The following is a 21,802-nucleotide window of genomic DNA, read 5'->3' as shown; positions in this document are numbered from 1 at the left end:
GTAGTGAGACAAAGCCAAAACGATGGATTATCTTATTTTTGTTTGACTCTGTCTGATCTAAGTTCGGACATGAACCCATAGCACAGACGCGAACCATTTATCGTTACCGACGTAACAACATAGTTCACATCCACTTTTTCAGGGAGCGCATCAGGACAATATGCCCATTAAAACGCGATAGCCGCTCTCAGGCTTCTCTCTGCTGATACTCAAAATAAGAACCAATGCTGAATGCGCCTAAAAAGAATCAACCAATTAGAATTCTTCATTTCCCTCCCTCGCCCCCGAGCACTTACTCCAGTTCTTCCAGAACTCACTGATTGAAACAATAGTTTCATATCATTTATTTTGCATAGTTGTAACAAGTTTGTTTGTGTGACGTATGTGACGTGTGTATGGAAATTTGCCAAGGCATGTGCGGAATTTATTATCGAGTTTGTTGAAGTTTAAATGGCACGATTAAACGCAAAAAAGAACGATGTTTGATCGACATTAAATCGATGTGAGATTTTTAATGAAGTGAGAAATAGTATTCGAGGAGATCGTTGATAAAGTGCCAGTGAAAAAAAAACTGTAGGTTACGTGTTACTATGGCACAATCAACAACAAGCGGAACCTCCTCTCGGCGATATATGAGAGAGCACGAAATGCCCTCCTCCTCACGTTACATGGACAGCGAATGGGAATCCAAGGAGGTAATTTTCTTTTAATTCTATATATATATATTTTTATTATTCTGTATTATATTTTACTCTGACTAATGAGAAAATTATTGAATATTTTTTTTCATGGTAAATTTCAGAATAATATCTCAAGGAGAAACAATAATATATAGTATTCAGAGTTAAAGTTTTTAACAATTAATTTTTAGCAATATTTTAATAATTATTAATTGTAATAATTAAATCATAATAATTATACGTTACATTTAAAGGATTCAATTGTTTATTAATTTGATTGCACTGTATGTTTTTCCTTGTAAAATAGGCTTTACGACAAAGAGAACTTGAAGAGGCAAGAGCACGAGCAGCACAAATGGAAAAAACAATGCGATGGTGGTCAGATTGTACTGCTAATTGGCGTGAAAAATGGAGCAAAGTTCGGAATGAAAGAAACGCAGCTAGAGATGAAGCAAAAGCTCTTAGAGCAAAATTAGAAATTGCTATCAAAGATGCTAATACTTTCAAACATGACTCCCAAGAATTGGAATTGCAAAATGAGCAATTGAAGAAGGAGATGGAAAAGATACATATGATACTGTTGAAGCATGCTGGGCAGTTTGACCAACAGATTTTTACTATTTTAGAATCAGACCCACAATTGAGAGCTACCTTTGGATTAGACGAACAATTGGAGTTTTATAGTAACATTCAACCCAGTGATACATTAAATACACAAAGAAATATACTATCATGTAAAACTTTACATGAAGCATCAGATGTTGCTTCAGGAGGTCATAATATCTTACCAGAAAGAGATATCGAAGAGTATGTTTTGCAAGGTGCAGTGCCAAAACATGCAGTGGAGTTGTATAAGGAAAGTCCTAGTAATTCACTAGACAAAAATATCACAAAATTAGTAGATAATAATCATAAAAAAGAAGCACTAGAAAAACAACAATTGTCTTTAGATGTGTATGACAAAGAATCTCTAACACAGAAAATGTCAACTTTGCAAATTAAACTGGAAGAGGCAACAAAAACTATTTCTGTTGAAAGGGAGTAAGTTACAAATTAATGCTTAAAAGTAATTTGTTAATAGTACATAAGAATTATTTTATTTTTATTCTATTTATTTTACTTTTATTTTGTAAGGGAAAAAGATTCTTTACATCGTACTGTGGAAAAATTGAAAGCTGAACTTAAACAATTAAGGGAACAATGCGAAGAACTGTCTGAAAGCAAAACAGATACAATGAGAGAATTGTCAGAATTAAAAGAGCGATTTCAACTCGAACTTAATGATGAACATATAGCTGATTTAATAGACGACACTAATAGTGGAGAGGGTATGGATCGTCGTTTAAGTGAATTGAGAACAGAAGTAAGTAATCTACTAATATTATATATACTTGTAAGTACATTTTCTTTTGAAAAGGAGAAAATCATTTAAGGAAATTTATTAAGCTCTATTTCCAATATGTGTGTATTTTGTGCTATATAATTTTACTTATAAATATTTTTACATATTTATATATATATATATATATATATATATATATATATATTTTGTTTTTTAGTTAGAGAGACTTCAAGTTGAAAATGCATCAGAATGGAGTAAAAGGGAGAGATTAGAGACTGAGAAAATTTCTTTGGAACGAGAAAACAAACTGCTTCGTCTAAAATTATATGAATTGCAAGAAAAAATAGAATCGCGACGACCACGACCAGTGTCTACGGCTGACACAGATACGAGGCAATTACAGCATGAAATTCTAGTCCGCAATATGGTTCGTTATAATACATTCTATATTAAATTAAAATGTTTCTCAAAATCATTATCATTACTTTGCCTTTTTCACACAATATTTACAGGTATTACTTGAAGTCAAGCAGTATCAAGCGGCACTGAAACAATCCTTAGCAGAAAAAACAACAGAGTTATCGCACGCGATGAGACGATCCGAGCAATATGAAGTAGAGGTAAAGAGAGTGAGAGCGAGAGTTGAGGAGTTGAAGAAAGAACTGGCCGCTGCTCAAGACGAAGTTGATGCAGCTACGAATAGTGCACGAAAATTACAACGAACCAATGAGGAGCTTATGGAACAATTAGAATCTGCAAATGTACAACTCGAGCATTTTAGAAATAGGTAAATAAGATAATCAATTCAAATGTACACTGCCTGACAATAATTAATTTCATTCCCCTAACAACTTCATATAAGATATGTATCCTATATAACTCGCTAGGGGAATGGAACGAATTATTGTCGGGCAGTGTAACGTATATCATAATCTTCTACAATTGGATCTAAAAAATATATATTTATTTTATCAGCAAAAGCGGATTGTGTGCGGCAAATATCAATATAGATGGAGCAGAAGAACAAAAGTTCCAAGTAAATAATTCCGATGAATGTACTGAAGGTATGTTATTAAGTACTTTTATATGACAGATTTTTGTGCTTTTACATATAATATAATAATTAAATAAAAATATTTTAAAACTAGATCAAAATATTTTAATAAAAATTAAACAATATAAGTTAGAAACCTATTACTTATTCTTCCAGTTTATGATCAACAGCAAGCCTAGTATTCACTTGTGTCGATAACAATGACGTGTTTAAGACAAATAGTGAAATTGCAAATTGGATAAGCGATCTCTCAACGGACCTAAAATACACACTTTAACTTTTTTTTCAAGTTTATCCATAAACGTGATACTTCGACAAATTGTACATGTCGAATAATTATCGTGCGTTTATTATATTTGATGACAAACGTAAAACATCAATACTTCCAGTAGCATGTAAGTAAATGTATATATTACGAGCATATATTGACGTAATGTGCAATTTTAGTTACTTATCGATTGATAAGATTGATGGGTCGTTATGTTGCAGTATTTAATGTTTAATAGTCATATATTTACTCAACTTATTGTCAGAGAGATTGTGTTCATATTTATCATTATTTTCTGTAAATAATTATTTCATCGTCATTCGTAGTTTTTTTTATTTTTGTAAATTTTATGAACATACATTTTTTTATTATTAATGTATTTTGTAAACAGTTTACATTCCGCGTTATTATTTTATACATTCTCTTTTACACTGATGAATTTTAAGATATATTGTGTGTGTATATATATTTACATATACGATATACTAGATACAATGAAACTATGTTTCGTCGCCTCGAAAAAGATTAGTGAAATCAATTAATGAGATACAATATGTACAAGATACGATACCTGATATTTGTAATTGAACTTTTTATCTCAATATCGAAAATCTATGTAATATAAGTTAAAAAAAGCAATACTTTACAAATTTACCACATCACAGATATACTAAATTGTAGATAAAGATATAAAACGAATCTGCATACAATTATCTACATTAAATCTCGAGAGAGAAAGAGAAGATTGTTATTAATTATATTTATTAACTGGCGAGAAAAAAAGACAAAAACATTTTTCTCCTCTTTAAAATGTATTTTATTGATAAAAAACTTAATAAATAGCAGCAATTGATGTAGCATGTAACATGTTTATTATGCTATACAATCGATAACTTAGAATATCTCAATAAAAGAAATTATAATCTCAAAGTATATACAACATTTACAATTTTCAATCTTATGAATTTTTTGAAAAAAATTATAGTCTTTATTGATCCATAAGATTGAGGGTCTGTCGTATTTGTTTTATTTTCACAGTTATTTTAATTGTTGACAGCTGCTGAAGAATATAAAATTATCATTTAAATTTATGATAAAATGAGTTACAGTGCTGAATATGGCGCACGCATAAGCAATTGATTATTAATTAAATATGATCTAATTTATATTGTAAGCTTATACTTAAATTTTATTTTCATGCTACAGGTGAAGAGAAAAATGATTTAATGCATGATGTTTTACAGAAGCGATTACGATATAATATAAAGAAAATAATTATCGTCATATTTTGTGACGAATAAATCTTGGTCATTCAACATTTCATAGGCGTGCCATTGGGATACGTTGGCACTTTTGGCTTGCAAATCTTCGTTCTGCCATTGGAACCATACACGACATTGCAAGAGAACGTGAAATATCCACAAGTTGAACTCTTGGTGTAATATCGATGTTCGTATTTTCTCGCCTCATTGCTACCATTTAGTTTACCAGCAAAACTATTAGTCACAGTGTAATAACTTGGTTTTATAGCTACTGCTGGAGTAGGTTTTGCACGCTTATCAGAAGATATATTTTGATTAACAAAAGAACCTTGGCTCTTACTATTTGATGTATAGCGAGCGTCGTAACGTTCGTGATTGGTTTGAAGCGATCTAGTTTCCGTGACGGGGGACTTAGTGTTATTCTGATCTTTTGGTACCAAGAATACAGTCTGCGATTGAGACTTGCCGTCACCTTGAGCGATAGTCTTAGTACCAGAGGTCGATACTACTCTACCACGGAAACCAGTTGGGATAGTATATCCTGACACAGATTGTCCTGGTTGCAGAGTATCGCCTGTTCGTGGTATATTTGAATCTTGGTTGACACGAATGTCATACTGATTTCCCTTGGCGACCTGTATCGTTTGCATTTGATTGTGGTTTTGCTGTTGAGTAGTTTTACTAAGTTTTTGATGATCCGCACTTGGTAAAGTTTTTGGAAACTTTTCCTGGATTGTTAACCTTGAACCCGTAGAATAATCTGCTTCGTCCGAGTACTCCTCGTATTCGTCGTATGTCGTATCGTCTGCTTGCGATTTCTCAGTGGTTCGCGCCTTTTTATCATTAGATGAATTATCCTTGGTATTCACAATAACAGTCTGTTTTGAAGACGAACTACTTTGCAAGCCTTTCTCACGGTCATCTTGCTTATTCTCATAACTTTGACTTGCTGGTGGACTCAATTGCGCACTATCGATGTTTGCCGGTTTTTTTAAAGGAGAATCCGGTTTGTAAGGTTTGAAGAGATCGGTGTCAGTGATGTTAAAGTTGAAGGGCTTCCGTGATGACGCGGCGCCGGATCCGGAACCAGCCTGAGCCGCACCAGTATAGGTAATTCCGTATTGGAAAGAACCCTGTAACTGCGTCTGAGATTGACCTTGATGGATGCCGCTTTGGGCTGATGCCGTTCCGCTACCGCGAAACGGTGACACATTTTTTTCCACCTTTTCATCTTCTTCGTTCTTTAAGTATGGCTGGAATCCGATTTGTGCTTGACTGGAGGTGCTGCCTTCGCCGTTAGCTTGAGCATCTGCCATTCCACCTCTGGCACTTGCTTGTACCTGAGAATTAGTACCGTGATTCCACCCGCTGCTCTGGGCACCTGTCGATGTAGCTCCGGAATCGGAATCCAGCTGAACTTGTGTCTGACTCTTTCCACGATCGGCGATCCCTTGCGCGTTACTGGTAGCTCCTTCTTTGCCGCCACTGATCTCGGTCTGAGTACTTTTGTTGGCGTCGCTGGTACCGGCTTGGGCAGAGAAGGTACCTGAACCGCTGTAGGTACCTGTTACTTGCGATTGAGCCGTATCTGAGCCATATTTGCCTTGAGCTGATGCGCTCGCTTGAGTGCCTAACTCCATCTGCTGCACGGAACTTGATGCCTGCGACTCGGCACCGTTGTCTATTACGCTCACCGGTCCACCTGGTCCTCCAACTTGCATGTATTGCGATGCTTCTCCAGGTCCTACTGTTTCACCTATTCCTGTATAAGGTCTTCCTGGATATTGACCAGTGCCTATTCCTATTCCTTGACCATTGATTCCGCCAGGATACGGAGCGGGATATTGTCCAGCGATACCTGTTGTTTCTCCAGTTGTCGTTTGACCTTCAGTTGTACCTATTGGATATTGAATGCCTCCTGGTATGCCTATTCTTCCGGGAATTGCAGTGCCTGCACCTGGATATTGTCCTGGGTATGTTGATACTTGACCAACTCCACCAGGATAAATTGTTTGACCTGGAGAAGTAACTTGTTGCATACTACCAGGATATGTCTCACCTCCAGGATACGTGACTGGTATAGTAGCACTGCCGGGATATGTGCCCGGATACATAACTTGAGTACCTGGAGCACCACTTATTCCTTCAGGAATTCTACCAGCTTGAATTGTACCACTAGGAACTGGATAAATCGTTTGTCCATCTGTTATTCGACCACCTGGATGAGTTATTATTTGTGTACCAGCACCTACTGAACCTGTGGTCGTGACCATTTGTCCTGGCAAAGTACTTGGAACCCCACCAGGATAAAATACGCCAGTTTGTTGTCTATCACCCGGATAAATTCCTTGACCTATTGTTCCTGGAGAAACGCTGCCGGGGTATGTATCACTTGTTCCTGAGACGGCATCAGGTCGAACACCACCGGGATAGATTCCAGCTCCGGGATAAATTCCTGTTTCAGAAACTTCTGGATATGTTACGCCTGGTAAGCCTTTCCCAGGCACTGTACCACCCGGATATGTATTAACGCCAGTAACAGCAGTAGCACCCGTTGTTATTGAAGTAGTTACCACGCCATCAGAAGGATAGATGCCTTGTCCTGGTTGGACTCTAGGTTGATATATTCCTCCTGGAACCGTCTTAAGACCTGTTTCAACTCCTGTGCCAGGTAAAACTCTTCCAGGCTGAACAACTCCATATGGATATAATCCACGATCTCCCGTCACTAAAGTCCCATGTGGATATTTTCTATCATCTCCTGGTCTTATACCTCCAGGATATATTACACCAACTCCTGGAGTCACAGTTCCAGGTCGAACACCTCCAGGATATGTTACACCAACTCCTGGAGTCACAGTTCCAGGTCGAACACCTTCAGGATATGTTACACCAACTCCTGGAGTCACAGTTCCAGGTCGAACACCTCCAGGATATGTTACACCAACTCCTGGAGTCACAGTTTCAGGTCGAACACCTCCAGGATATGTTACACCAACTCCTGGAGTCACAGTTCCAGGTCGAACACCTTCAGGATATGTTACACCAACTCCTGGAGTCACAGTACCAGGCCAAACACCTCCAGGATATGTTGCATCACCTCCTGGTATCATAGTTCCAGGTCGAACACCTCCAGGATATGTTGCATCACCTCCTGGTATCATAGTTCCAGGTCGAACACCTCCAGGATATGTTACATCACCTCCTGGTATCATAATTCCAGGCCGAACACCTCCAGGATATGTTGCATCACCTCCTGGTATCATAGTTCCAGGTCGAACACCGACAGGATACATTCCATCAGTTCCTGGTGTTACGGTCCCAGGCCGAACGCCTTCAGGATATATTTTATCAGTTTCCGGTGTTACAGTTCCAGGTTGAATACCCCCTGGATAAATTCCTGGACTAATTCCTGGAACACCGAGATAAGTACCATCTCTTCCGGGAATCACGCCGCCTGTTATCTGTCCACCAGGAGTAATGCCGCCAGGATAAGGTGCACCTGCAGTTACTTCTGTCCCAGGACGTGTAATAACAGGTGTACCGCCAATACCTGGACCTTGTACGTATCCATCAATACCTGTGGGCTGTATCCTTATTTTATCCGGACCTCTCTCTATACCGGGATAACCGGAATATCCAGGACAATCTTCACAACCTGGACCACTTGACGACATACTTTGCGCTTGACCCATACCACGACTACCACCTAGAAAAGCCGATATGTAAGATACTTTAATATTTTGTAAAAAAAAATAATTGTTAAGTTTTAAATCCATTTTTATTTACACATTTAATAATGTGTCTCAATTTTAATTTCAATTCATCAAAATTTGAAATCACATAAATTATTTCAGTTTAGTTGAATTTACTGATTAAATAACGCGTCATAACAATATAAAATTATTAGATAACAAATAATTATACTTACTAACTAATGCGCGTGAAGATTGCTGAGTGGCTTCAGCTTCCGCCTTGCCTTCCTTTTGTTCATGATTACCAAGATTCAAATATTGAGATTGTGTTTGTCCGCGAAATTTTCCACGAAACTGATTTGTTTGTTGACGAACTAGTCGAATTCGGTTGGAATTTTCGTTCAACTTTTCCCGTTGTTCGAATTGAATTTGTCTCTTCATTCGAGCTTTCAATGGCGTTAAAACCACATCAGCTATTCGTCTTGGAAAAGTCTCGTCTACTTGAATTTCATTTAAAATAGGTTCGAGAGTTTGCTCAGGTACAGGTTTAGTTGTCTGCAGCAAGATGATCTTACGTCCATTGCAGAAATCAACAATTCCGCTTCCAGCAAGTTGCCATGCCTATTTATGTTTAGAATATTAAATCATATTTAATATTTTTGTAATATTCTTTCATTGATGTGTCCGATGATATAATCATATTTCTACATATAATTATTAAATAATATTCTATTTTTGTTACATATTTATAAAGCACCTGGGACAAATATAAATATTATTATGCAAATAATATAAATTTTTTTTTTATATATATATTATACATGTATATTACTTTTTACATGCATATGTAGGAATCTCTTGAAAAATTAACAAAACTTTTGTTTACATCATAATTTAGAACAATAAGATATAATTAAATTATAATTAATTATTATTACCTCCAATTTTGTGAGAGCTGTCGATGCATAGAGTATCTTTGGTTGCCGTTTCTTACGTGATACATTTTGATCTTGCTTAATATTCTCAATATAACAATCGTTCTCTTTCCTACTCTTGTAGGCAATGAATTGCTGTTTTTAAAAGAAGTTTCTTTTAATCTATATTTTAATATATTAAAACAATATAACTACTTACCGTTATGTTGTCAGTAAAAGACCATTGTTTTCCTATATTTCTCACTTTGTGTTCATCATGAATGGAACGATCGAAACGTGTCTTTTCCTAGGAATTGATATTATTTACATTATATATGTATATACACTAATCACTATAGCATTTTGCTATTTTTTTTTATTAAACAATATTGCGATTATATATAATATATATACATATATATATATATATTTTTTTTTAATTATATAATTTTCAAATATCAAAATGTAAATATATAATTAAAATATTCTAGATAGAGATATATAAAGAGAATAGAATAGTTTATTGATTTTTACATTTTACACTTAATATTAAAATTGTTTTATTAACAAGAATACATTGAGTATTAAAATTTTAATATTTTACAAAATGAAAAATAAACAACCCTACATCGAGAATAAAACTAAGTATACACATACACATATACAATTTCCATCATTTGCTTTATCTAATGAACTTTGATCTCCAAATCTTTCTTAAACAGTCTTTCTAATCGTATGCATCAGCATGTGTGACCTGTGCTAATAACCTGCCATAATATAAATATTGTAATTGGAGCGACAGTTTTATTAATATAATAATTTATAATGCGTTTTGAAAACACATAAATTTAAGAAACATGTGTTTTATTTAGAATATTACAATCAATTTTAACATAAAATTAATTATATATATTTTATATACTATTCTCTAAAAATTATCTAAAAATATCATTGTTTTATAATACTTTTTTTGCATAAAAAAGTATTATTTTTTATATTATACATTTTATTCTATATTATAGATATAATTATTTAGGAATTAAACACTTTATAACTCTCAATTTTTAAAAATATATAATATTCAAAATATCTCACGGAGTGAATGAAATATCAAACAAAGTTACTTAGTGTGTAAGAGATCACATTTCTGCGTTTACGTTGCGGCTAAATGATACACGCAATGATACCGGCAATTTGCTGAATTTCATAACACGAAATACAACGAAATGTTCTAAATCGTAATTTTAAAAAAGAAAGATAAGCAGCTATCTATTATTTTGAGTGGGGAATAAGCGCGACGAATATAAAAATATCACTTTCTATAAATGTACGCGATAACCTAATTAATAATTTTGCAATTGAATAGCACACAATTTGAATTCCCCAGCAAATATTTAAAAAATAATCACTTTTAAAAGCTTGTACATTTAAAACAATCACGCGCTAATGAAATTCACAAACTAATATAAAACTAAATAGTAAAAATAATTTCATAAAATAAATCTCATAAATTTTTTATATAAGTTAAAGGATAAGAATTATTATTTGATTATTTTAATAGTGAGTTTTAAAATTTAAAATAATACACAATTTTTCATAAAAGTAATTTTAATTTTTATTGTATTTTTATTATATTTAAATACATAAAAGCTTTAAGTGTACTATATTATTCAGAATAATAAAAACTTGGTCATCTCTTGAAACATATTGCAAACTCTTTAAAATTCGTGAAATGTGACAAAATAAGCTCAATATTTTTTCACTGTCCAAAGGGGAAAGCCGTATCGAAAAAAACTTACATGATACCTGGCGAGTACTACACTCGCGAGGAAGATTATGATAATAGGATACGACTGCATGGTTTGAATCTTCTGCGAGATCTTCTCCACGACTGACGCAGACCAATGTCTTAATGATGATCCAACCCTGCTAGATCATAACTCCCACTGGTTCTTCTCACTTCTTCCTCTTCGTCTCTTCTTCGGTCTCATCATAGTTGATCCCGCGAAGTGTCGCTTAGAATCATAAGAAACCATGAAGCCATAAGGCGGGAGAAAGAATCGTGCTGGTAAAAGTTCTAAGAATGTGCGTCGTGATGTAAGTGCGTATAAACGTTTGTATGTATTATGTTATCTCTTTTAGTCTTGTCAGTGCGGATTTCATTACCATAAGATATGCGCTCATGACTGTTACTGATTCGAGGTATTAACGTACTTCAGTTAGAAAAAAAATGGAGAAACTGACTCCTTTACTATCCTCTATTGCTTATAAATAACAGAGTGTTTTAAATTTGTATTTTCACATGTTAAAAAAATCTTTGATGGATACACATTATCACATTATTAAAATTTTTCAGTTTGTGCAATTTAATAACACAAAGATGATTTGTTATATTTTATATTATAATTATAATTATAATTTTTATTATTCTGTCAATTATATATTTGGAAATATTTTTTATATGAAAAACAAAATCATGTATTTCGGAGATAAATAACAACTCGTTTCTCTATTTATTTCATATTATTAAAAGTTAATTTATGATACTTCCATAACTTAATTTATTTATGATACTAATTCATAAATATTCTTTTATTTTTATTTCAGATCATAAATGTTTATCAATTAGAAGCGACATGGAGTTAATTTGATATGATTGATTTATACGAGTATCGTGTCTGCTAGTCACTTTCCCTTTCGTTGGCCTAAATATTGAGTTCAATCTATTTGTTAAACACAGTTAGCCGCTGTTTATCCCACTACCAAGCGTAACTAATGATCGTATGGTTCATCGACTCGATAACGCGAGTTCAATAAATAAAAAGACGAAAGAATGTTGAACAGAAAGCTTTTGTAAATGCGTGTGCTGCAATCCGATAGATACGATATTAAATTATTATTACGATATTAACTTTTAAATATTATGTGATTTTTGTTTTTCCGATCATTTCACACAATAATCTTATTATATTTTATTTTTATATTAATGTTAATTTTATGTTCATGCTTTTATATCAATATCAATCTATTTTATATAATATATATTATAGCAAACACACACACACACACACACACACACACACACACAAACTACTTGATTAAAGGACTCTCGTTAGACATTAGAAATTTATAATTTAAATTGATTTTTAAAAAAGAATTTTATTTTTTTACATGAAAAATTTTTAGAAATGTGAAAGAATTATGGGAAGATGAAATAAAGGAAAGGGACAGGATAAATGTAAAGTTAATTCAAACGTATATCATTTCGTATATTATCTTTTCGTATATTTTCCTTTTACGAAGACAAGATTTTTACAATTCGTACAAAAATGTGGGTAAATATTTTATATATATAGGCACTCCGGTGTACAAATAGCACATATAATACATACAACAGGTATATAATAAGTCCAACTATCTAAAAATAGCTATACCAACGTCTTTCTCGCGTCCGAATTCTAATGTAAAAGTGGGAATGCTATTTACAACGTGTGGTCTCAACACGACTACGTCTTAATGCTAGATCAGGATTTCTATTCTCATTCATAGACAATCTATCGAATCGAAATGACTAGGACGCGTCCAAATCGCTCGTTAATAGAATCCTTTAAAACACGAGCAGATTGTTATTATTCGATAAACACAACACAATCGGTCTCTTGTTGCGTGACACATTTATTACACTATATGAAATCTTTATTATAACCGTCGTCATTCGCATAATCCGCGTAATCTTGCCGTCTGCTGAATCATTAAAAAAGAAATATCGATCTCTTTCTAAATAAGGTCCGTTGTGAAAAAATAAATTACAAAAAATTGATTGTCATGACGGCAAATTGCGTTCGAATGACGGAACGGATTCGACTAGTTCGACACTCTGATCGGATACCAATTTCTGGTATCAAGAAACAAACACGAAAAAAGAAGGCTTATTTATCATCGCTATAATTACTTTGCTGATGGAGAACAGACAACCTATGCTACGGCTCTAAACGGTGCGCTTGAATAACGTTTGTTTGTCAATGTTTACACATAATATTCTAATTGTAATGTAATACAATAAAATTTATTTCGTAAAATGGAACCGCTAATAAACGATCTCATTGGATTTAAACTTGTTTCTATGATATAAAATATATAATATTATTATTATTATTATATATAATATTATTATATTATATATTTATTTTGATAGATAAATTTTTGCATTATTTAGAGCCGGTTTTTGCTTTTCGCAACCGGTTGTGCAATTCTGAATCACAGATACACGCTCTCGTGCTTTTAAGAACGTCTCAACACTTGCATTTTAATGCATTCTAAATTTTGTCGATACAACCACAAGCTTGCACCGGATACTACATTATTTCCTTTGACATTTTATGACCGCAAATGTAACTTTGCTTGATTACATTCGGCTACACTATATTCGTGCGCATCCGTTGGGATTTATTCATTATGTTTTGGAAATTTGTTGTTTATACATATTTACATCTTGTCTAAAGTCGATAGCTGCCTCGAAGAGCCTCGAACCCTTGTCATTTAATTCTAAAATAACAACACGAAGGCACTGCAATTTTGTCCGCGTGTCGACAATTAATTTTAGTTGCTTAACATCGTGCGATAGCTACTTACGTCTTTATATAAATAGTTAAGGTCACAAGTTTGGCGTTTAACAAACTCTCTCGTCAGGGGCAACCTTGTGCCTCAAAAATTTCTTTTCAAGAATTCTCATCCGCATATATTAAGCCTGTTGAAGCTATGTCACTGTGTCAAATTATACGCACGCTAAAGAACATGATTTTATTTTTATAAGACATGGCTTTATATCGACAATCTCTAAATTAACGGCTTATAGATTTAATATTATGACTAATTACTACATGGTCCCTAATTCTTGGAAGATGCTTGGAATAGTACCTGTGGCAATATTCTGTTGTTTTCTTACTAATTCGCAAACTTTGTTTATCAGAAATTATTGGCATATTCAGATTATCAAAAATAATCTTCGTTCGATCGCAATAAAAAAAGGCTAATATAAAGGACAATCTCTAATAACGTCTGCGAAAACACTATCGAAAGTATGAGAATGTCTGACAATTACGAAAATCATCAAGCAATTATATATCGTATATGTTGAAAAATAATGTTTCAATCATATTTTAATGAGGAAAGATTCTACGTTGGTTATTTAAAAACTGATTAAAAAAAACGTCAATAATTTTGAGATATCTTATCGCTCTTTCAAATCAAATAATTCAAATGTTTTTTATTAATTTCTCAATTAAATCTTTTCAAAAGACTTTTATAAGAAACAGCAACTTGATTATTTTAAAATAAAAATTTGAATGAATAATTTAAAAAGTTCCTGAACTTTCTTGCTTTAATTTTTCACAGAAAATCAAGATTTAAAATCTCCCCAGGATATCTTGAAATCCTTGGAAATTTCGAGTGAATTTGAGAAAAATTTTGTTGGAATTTCGTACAAAAGTAAATGTAAAGTCAAATTTGAACCTTTTTAATACGACTTATTCGATCTGATTGTAAGTGTCGATTTTTAAGCAATGGCTAGGTTTAAAGTCATCCCGGCGGGTCTCGAGAAGGCCGAGGATCTCGTCGGATCGGGGTAATCGAACGTAGTCGATGAACTTTTAACATCGTTTTCGAAACGCAGATGCAGATGCTCCGGATTGGGAGATATCACCGACGTCCTGATAACCATCCTGGATACGTACTCCGAATCCTTCGTCGCCGAATCGGGATTCTGCCTCTTTTCGTTCGAATCGTTCGGACAAGGCGTCCTCTCTTTGCAGGATCGTTTTGACGATGTCGCCGTGTCTGTCGTCCTGGTGTGCCTAATGATCGCGGAAAATGCTGATGATGAACTCTTCTGGTCTCGGTCGAGTCCTAATCGAGGAACTATGACACTGGTGGGCGACGCTGTGATACCGCAGGGCGTTGTCTGCGGTCTATTTAAGGACGATAGTAATGGAGCACTCGATTTTATCGATAGCGATGTCGTCTGCTGTTCGATTTGATCGGACTTCTCCGTGGACGATCGGTGATGGGCACGCATACAAGATGACTCCTCGTGCTTGTAAAGGTAAGACTTTAGGGCAAAGGCCTTACCGCAACGACCGCACACATGAGGTTTGGTATTCGAGTGTGTTTGTATGTGAGCTCGTAAGTTCGATTTGTCGGCAAAAGCTTTGTTGCAAATGGTACACTTGAAGGGTTTCTCACCTAAAAAAGGAAAAATAATTATTAAAAAAAGGAAATATAATTATTAAAAAGTTTTTTTCAAAAATGAATTTTTCTTTACAATAAATAGGTGTTACAATAAAAAATAGCTGTACTTGAAAAGGAATATCATAAATTCCAAAATTTTAGATGATAATTATAAAGAGCTGGTTTTAAAAAATATTAGTAATGTTGTTGTGAATAAAAAAAAGGATTTAAATATTTTCTTTTTCACATAAACGGATATAAAATTTATTTAAAAAATAGAATGTAGAAAAAAAATTTATTAAATTAAAAGATAAAAAATGAAACAGAATTAACTACTCAATTATGGATTTTATATTATTTTATTTGCTTTTTTTCTTTGGCTTGAATGTTTGAATTAATTATTCTCAATGTACTTAAAGTGCTAAAGGATGTAGATAAATTGTTATGTGTCAACCAATCTTACACTTGTGCATCTATAATTTGCAGTCGGAATTAGTGCCGCATTTCTGAACGTGCCAAAATCACATTGTGATTAATTTGAACTCGTCTTCATTGAAATTGTCCGTTAAACTTTATATTTTTTTCAAGAATAGAATTTACCAGTTATTTACGTAATATCATCTTTTATTGTAAAAAAAAACATATTCGATTAGAAAGAGAAAAGAAATACAAAATGACAACTCCGATATAACAGTCTTATTGGATTAAATTAGAAAAATACGGAAAATATATATATTTAAAATTCCTCAAGTTTAGTCTTTATTTATATGTTTATTATATAATTATTATTTAATTATATGTTTATTATATTTATATACCTTTAATTATATATTAATTAGAGGTACATAATTATAATAAACATATAATTAAATAATAATTATATATTAATTTATACGATACTTTACTTATAATAAAAAATTATCATCGAGGATGGGAAATAAAACATCTTTTATATCAGAAGTGTATACCTGTATGGGTGCGTATGTGTCCCTGCAGCAGCCACGGCCTCGAGAAACACTTGCCGCAATAATGACACTTGCATCCTTGATTGTGGGTCCTCACGTGCATGCTGAACGCCGGCATGCTGACGTAGACTTTATCGCAGTGCGGGCACCTCCTAGCCTTTTTATCGCCCAACGACCTGTGCGTTTGACGATGTCTAGCCAGATTCGATGAGGTCGAGTATTTCTTGCCGCAATCGGGACATTCGTGATCCTCGTTCTCCTCCACCTTGGGCTCGGCGACAATCGTCTTTCGACCTTGGGACACGGTGGATGATATCGATACCGGTGATGGATCGACACCGACGCTAGAAACGATCGGTACTTTCGAGAAGCTCGACTCTTCCTGCGAGGGGCAGGAAAGATGTCGCGGCGAAAGACGAATCCCCAGGGCGGTAGTGTCCTTGGATCGATTATCCAAGATCTCCTTTTCGGTCTCGATTCGCTCGAAGAAGAGTCTCGTCCGTTCGCCCAAGACTTCCTGGTCCTGGTTTCCCATTACCTGGACAGTAGATCGGGATGCCAGGGTCCTGCTTTTCTCTGCAGGATATTGCGCGATTCTTGGCGACACCGGTCGCTGGTAGATGACATTGCTATGGTGAATCAGGGTGCCCGCCGCCGCCGCCAGACTCACTTCCGCCAACTTTGTCAGATTGTACAGCTCCTCGGGGCATTCGGACGATGTCTCGCTACCGCACTCGCTGGCGCCATCAGAAGTTGGCTGACCGCCGCTGTAATCGGCCAGTCTCACGCTTCTTTCGGGACTGAAATCTGATTGTGAGTGAAAAATTAAAAAGGATGTAATGATTGAAATATTTTAATAATCTCTTCTGAGAGAGAGAGAGAGAATCAACAGGTTTCACTATTAGTAATTTTTTCAATAGCGAATATTAATCCGCGACAGATGTTATAGATTAATATTTTAGCTGCTTTCTTATTTAGTGAATTTAAATAATTAATATTCTTTTCATATTTAAAAAAGATAATAACTGTTTTCCAATTTCTCAATAGTTGAAAATAGTTTGAATTATATAAGCTTTTTGAACTTTAATAAAACTCTGTTTAGATTACAGAATTTAGATTTACTTGATGCAGATAAACAAATAAAATTAACGAAAATTAATTTTAATATTTTTAATTGGTTTTAATTGGTATTAAAATGATTCTTAAATAGATATGAAATATTCTATACTTTAATCAAGAAAATACTTCTCTATAAAGTCCTATTAATTAATTTATCTCTATATTTCATGAAAATATCGAAATAAATCTCTTAAGTTTTATATCTCTAATGTCACATTTTATTACGCAGTTTTACGATAATAAATTTATCAATTTACATTTTATTGTATCTTTTTTTTTTTACAAACTGTACAGAGTATCATTTCAAGTCTTTCGGTAACTCTCGACTGACTGGCAGGGAAATTCGATGTCGACGCGATTCGTAAAACACGACATACACCTTCGGGAGGAAAACCTAACTGCTCCGTTTTCAGGGAGAACGGAAATAGAGCCGTACCGCGACCAACCTCCGCTCACCCGTTCTTAGTATATCACGTTTATTTTACGTATTTCTTAGTACCGTATACGTATACACGCGTTGTGTTTGTGAGGAAGTTTGCCTGTCTGCTTCATGGTGAGATTGACGGCATTGCGACGATATGCACCGTGGTGGGCCCTGATGACGCATCTAGCGTCCTATTCTTAAATCCGCACAATCCTTCGGCTTAATTACGAAGCAACAACCAACAGGTTTTCTCAACAAATTCGGAGAAAAGGGAATTTCTGTACATATAAAAGACGAGAATTTGACGTCGCGAGTTATTTTTTCATGATAAATTTCATATCGATTTTTTCATAGTTGAATAAATAACTGACAATTAGTATACTGAGATAAAAAATTTATTTTGAAAATAAATTTTTATTTCTATGTAAAATTTTCGCAAAAGACTTTTGAAAAATTCATATTCAGGATTTGAAGTATAAATTTGTGAAAGAAATACAAAAAATTTATTAAACATTAATTTATTGTGTGTTGTATATGTATATATACTATAATATATATATTTATATATATCTCTATGTATATTATAAATATCATATATTTTACTGTCAAGAATATATATGACTTATAATGTTACTGTACAAAAGTGTCTTCTTTATCATTCAATAAATCATTTAATAAATTGTGATAAATTAAATCTGTCAACGTTTTAAGCCTAAATTAAAAAATAAAATAATTGCCATTGTATTAAATTATAATAAAATTACAAAAAATCTGATAATTAATAAAGTGTTTTATAAATTAACAATTTTGCTACTAGCAATTTTTCTTGTGACTAATATTTAATCTGCGGCATCTATATTGCTTTGAAATCTAATATCTTAAAATTATAAAAGGTTTAGCGGTTTTTTTTTTAATTTTTAAATTGATAATTTATCAAAATATAATATATTCCATACTACTTTTGTTTAAAGTACCGTAATGCACCTAATTAACCCAACATACCTCTTTCAGATCCTCCGATTTCTTCTTCAGCACCGTTGTACCTGCGATGCGTGATCAGGAACGCTCGCGGCATTTTCCTCGTCTTCCTCTTTTTTCTTCTCAATGTACACAAGTCATACTCATTAATACAAGACTCACACAAACTAACACACTCGTCACACCGTCTATCTATAATTATTATCTGCAATAAGGATGTCAATACGAAGATAAGTCCGATGCTCGCGCTATTCCAGAAGAATTACAATCCGATTCGGTGGCGTGTACGTCGAGCGACGCAGGGGTTGCGTTCGCTTCGGCAATTTCGGGCGCAATAGTTGCCCCGGCTAAGATTCGGGGCTACATATAGCAACGCAGCCTCCCTCGCCCTCCGTCGCCGCTACCGCCGCGGCGCTCTTCGTCATCGTCATCGTCGTCGTGGTCGTCGTCGTCGTCTTCTTCTTCTTCTTCTTCTTCTTCTTTGCCTTCAGCTGCACGCGTCTCAGAACGCGTGCCTGCCCCCTCCCCCCCCCCGGTTTCCCCCGCGCGTGCGGTGGTCCCATTCGTGTGGCGGCAATGTGCGACACGCGTGACGAGTGTGTCTCGCGGGAGACCGCCGGATGAAAGGCCGCATAGGAGGAACCCGACTGGCCCCCGCAGCTCGCGCAGGGTGGTTGCTAACCAACCCTTCCCTCGACAAGTTGTCCCGCCATTATCACTCACGTTACTGAACCCCGTGTCACAACACGAGAATTTGCATTATATTTTTCTGATTGATAAATTAAATTGAATTAATACAATTTATCTGGCCCACACAGAATATATATTGTTAATTTTTAATTGAATACAACTCTTCACGTACAGAATTTTTAACTCTTCCATTAAATTTAATCAAGATTTAGATTCATAAAATAATAAATTCCATAAAAAAATTAATATACTGCAAAATGTTAGACAGCATTTTTAATATATAAAATTTTAGAAAATAAAACGCGATTTTAGTTCTAATATATGTATAAGCTTTATAATAATCAAATTTTGATTAACATCATTTTTTTTATTGCGGTAAAAAATACGATTCATAATGAAATCCTTATATTTCAATCAATCTTTATATTACTCTCAAGTTCTTCTAATTAAATCTTTTATTACGGTACTACAATATTATATGACATATTTAATTTTGACGAAACGGCAAAGAACAGAAGAATCGAAGGACAGAATGAATTTGTATCTATCGTGTATCTGGCAAGTTCAAGAAGATCGGTGCTATCAGTTTATCTTATTTAAACGAAGGATGTGATGGCAAGCGAATATGTGATAACGGCGTCATTTCGTTGGCGGCTACAGGGTAGGAGCAGGTTGGTGCGCTGAGTGGTTCTTCTGGCGCGACGCCAGGCGTCCGCCGAATTTAGCACCGCGGCGCTGACTAACTCGCGTGGCATTCATTCAATCGTCGACCAAAAAGCCCCGCTGCCTCTGTAGTCTCTTGCTCTTTGCTAAGGTGATTAGCAAAAGAAAAAGGAGATTAAATTTCTATTCTTCTGAAATTTCTTCGAATCTAGGTACGAATTATAATATACTAAATTAGCAAGTACTTATTCTGGATTATTATATATTTTTTCGACGATTTTGAAGCTGTTTTTTGCTCAAAAAGTTTATCATAATTGTTTATAATTATGAAATATAATCATTAAATTTGCATTGCTTAGTAATTAAATTCAAATATAAATTTTATAAGCTATCTTAAATGCTTAAGTCAAAATGCTTGAACTGTTGATTATTTCCTATTCTATTATTTATATTATTACTTTTATTAGTAAACTTATTTATTAATGAAAAACAACAATTTAATTAATCAACTGCACTCTGCGGCATACATTTAGTCTAATTTATGAGACTTGAAACGCAAATCTTCATGTACAGTTTAATTTATTAATAATATATTTTCTATTTACCTTTTATTATCGTTATTTATTATATATTAATTTGTTACGAATAACAAAACTTATAAATCCGTTTTTTAGAAAACTTACGATCTCTGCGATTCAAAAGAATTTATGAATCATTGTCAATTATTATATATTTGCCCCAACTCACGTCATTTCCGTGCTATATAAAAAAAGAAAATATTTGAGATGTTTCAAGGCGAAAAACGAAATTGAAATATTCTATATTAAATGTCTAGGTCAGGATGAAGAATTTGTAAGCTTTCGGAATTGCAAGAAATCTCTAGATGGGAGTTGCGGAACAGGTGTCTCGGCGACGATATCGTAAATCGTCGACGGTATCGTCGTCGAACGGCCAAAAATAAAGTCACGAGCTCCGAGAACGTCGAGCGAGCGAGCGAGAGCATCCTCACCACTGACGCAACTCGCAACTCGACAACAGATTGCCCGCTACAGATCACATCCATTAATGTAACCGGCATCGATAGTGCGAACACCTCGTGCCTCTCTTTATCCGGCGACTCATCCTACAGGTGCCCCAAAGATATTTTGTGTGCCCACTAATCGCGTATTTTCAGCTTTCTTGGAGCGTCTCCAGGTGCGAGGGAGGAGGAAGAGATACGCGACGTCGTCTATACCTACGGTGCGGAGGAGATCTTAACGAATAAATCGCGACTGGTGACCACGTGCGGCTTTCATGAAAGACAGCGAAAGAACATACGATTGCGAAAAAAACGACATTTGTTTAGGAATTATTTACAATACGTTAAGATCAAAGATCGGTAAAACCTGAAAAGTTTCGATGAGACGATCTTAATAACAATTAAATAATGATAAATTAATTATTTATACAAATTTACTACGACGGGACAAACTTGAAAAGAAAATATCTCCCATTTTGAGTAATTTTACGTTTGAAAAAAAATG

General features: G+C 34.3%; 3 protein-coding genes across 3 annotated transcripts; 1 reads left to right on the top strand and 2 right to left on the bottom strand.

Annotated features, from left to right (window-relative positions):
- The first annotated feature begins 277 nt into the window (after positions 1-277).
- Positions 278-4,204, top strand: LOC140676245 (coiled-coil domain-containing protein 102B). Its single transcript, XM_072911129.1, has 7 exons — positions 278-695; positions 988-1,721; positions 1,815-2,043; positions 2,240-2,449; positions 2,535-2,809; positions 2,998-3,086; positions 3,233-4,204. The coding sequence occupies exons 1-7, from the start codon at positions 591-593 to the stop codon at positions 3,253-3,255; spliced, it is 1,665 nt and encodes a 554-aa protein (XP_072767230.1). The 5' UTR covers positions 278-590; the 3' UTR covers positions 3,256-4,204.
- Positions 4,205-4,322: 118 nt separating this feature from the next.
- LOC140676239 (uncharacterized) lies at positions 4,323-11,155 on the bottom strand. The gene is made up of 5 exons (XM_072911115.1): positions 11,015-11,155; positions 9,436-9,522; positions 9,240-9,371; positions 8,538-8,922; positions 4,323-8,315 (listed from the first exon to the last, which is right to left on the bottom strand). The coding sequence occupies exons 1-5, from the start codon at positions 11,072-11,074 to the stop codon at positions 4,657-4,659; spliced, it is 4,323 nt and encodes a 1,440-aa protein (XP_072767216.1). The 5' UTR covers positions 11,075-11,155; the 3' UTR covers positions 4,323-4,656.
- Positions 11,156-13,697: 2,542 nt separating this feature from the next.
- LOC140676252 (uncharacterized) lies at positions 13,698-19,284 on the bottom strand. The gene is made up of 3 exons (XM_072911142.1): positions 18,951-19,284; positions 16,409-17,212; positions 13,698-15,455 (listed from the first exon to the last, which is right to left on the bottom strand). The coding sequence occupies exons 1-3, from the start codon at positions 19,021-19,023 to the stop codon at positions 14,770-14,772; spliced, it is 1,563 nt and encodes a 520-aa protein (XP_072767243.1). The 5' UTR covers positions 19,024-19,284; the 3' UTR covers positions 13,698-14,769.
- Positions 19,285-21,802: the final 2,518 nt, after the last annotated feature.

This window comes from Anoplolepis gracilipes, chromosome 1 (assembly GCF_047496725.1).
Source record: "Anoplolepis gracilipes chromosome 1, ASM4749672v1, whole genome shotgun sequence".
Lineage (NCBI taxonomy): Eukaryota > Metazoa > Arthropoda > Insecta > Hymenoptera > Formicidae > Anoplolepis > Anoplolepis gracilipes.
This window is presented reverse-complemented; position numbering and strand designations above follow the sequence as displayed.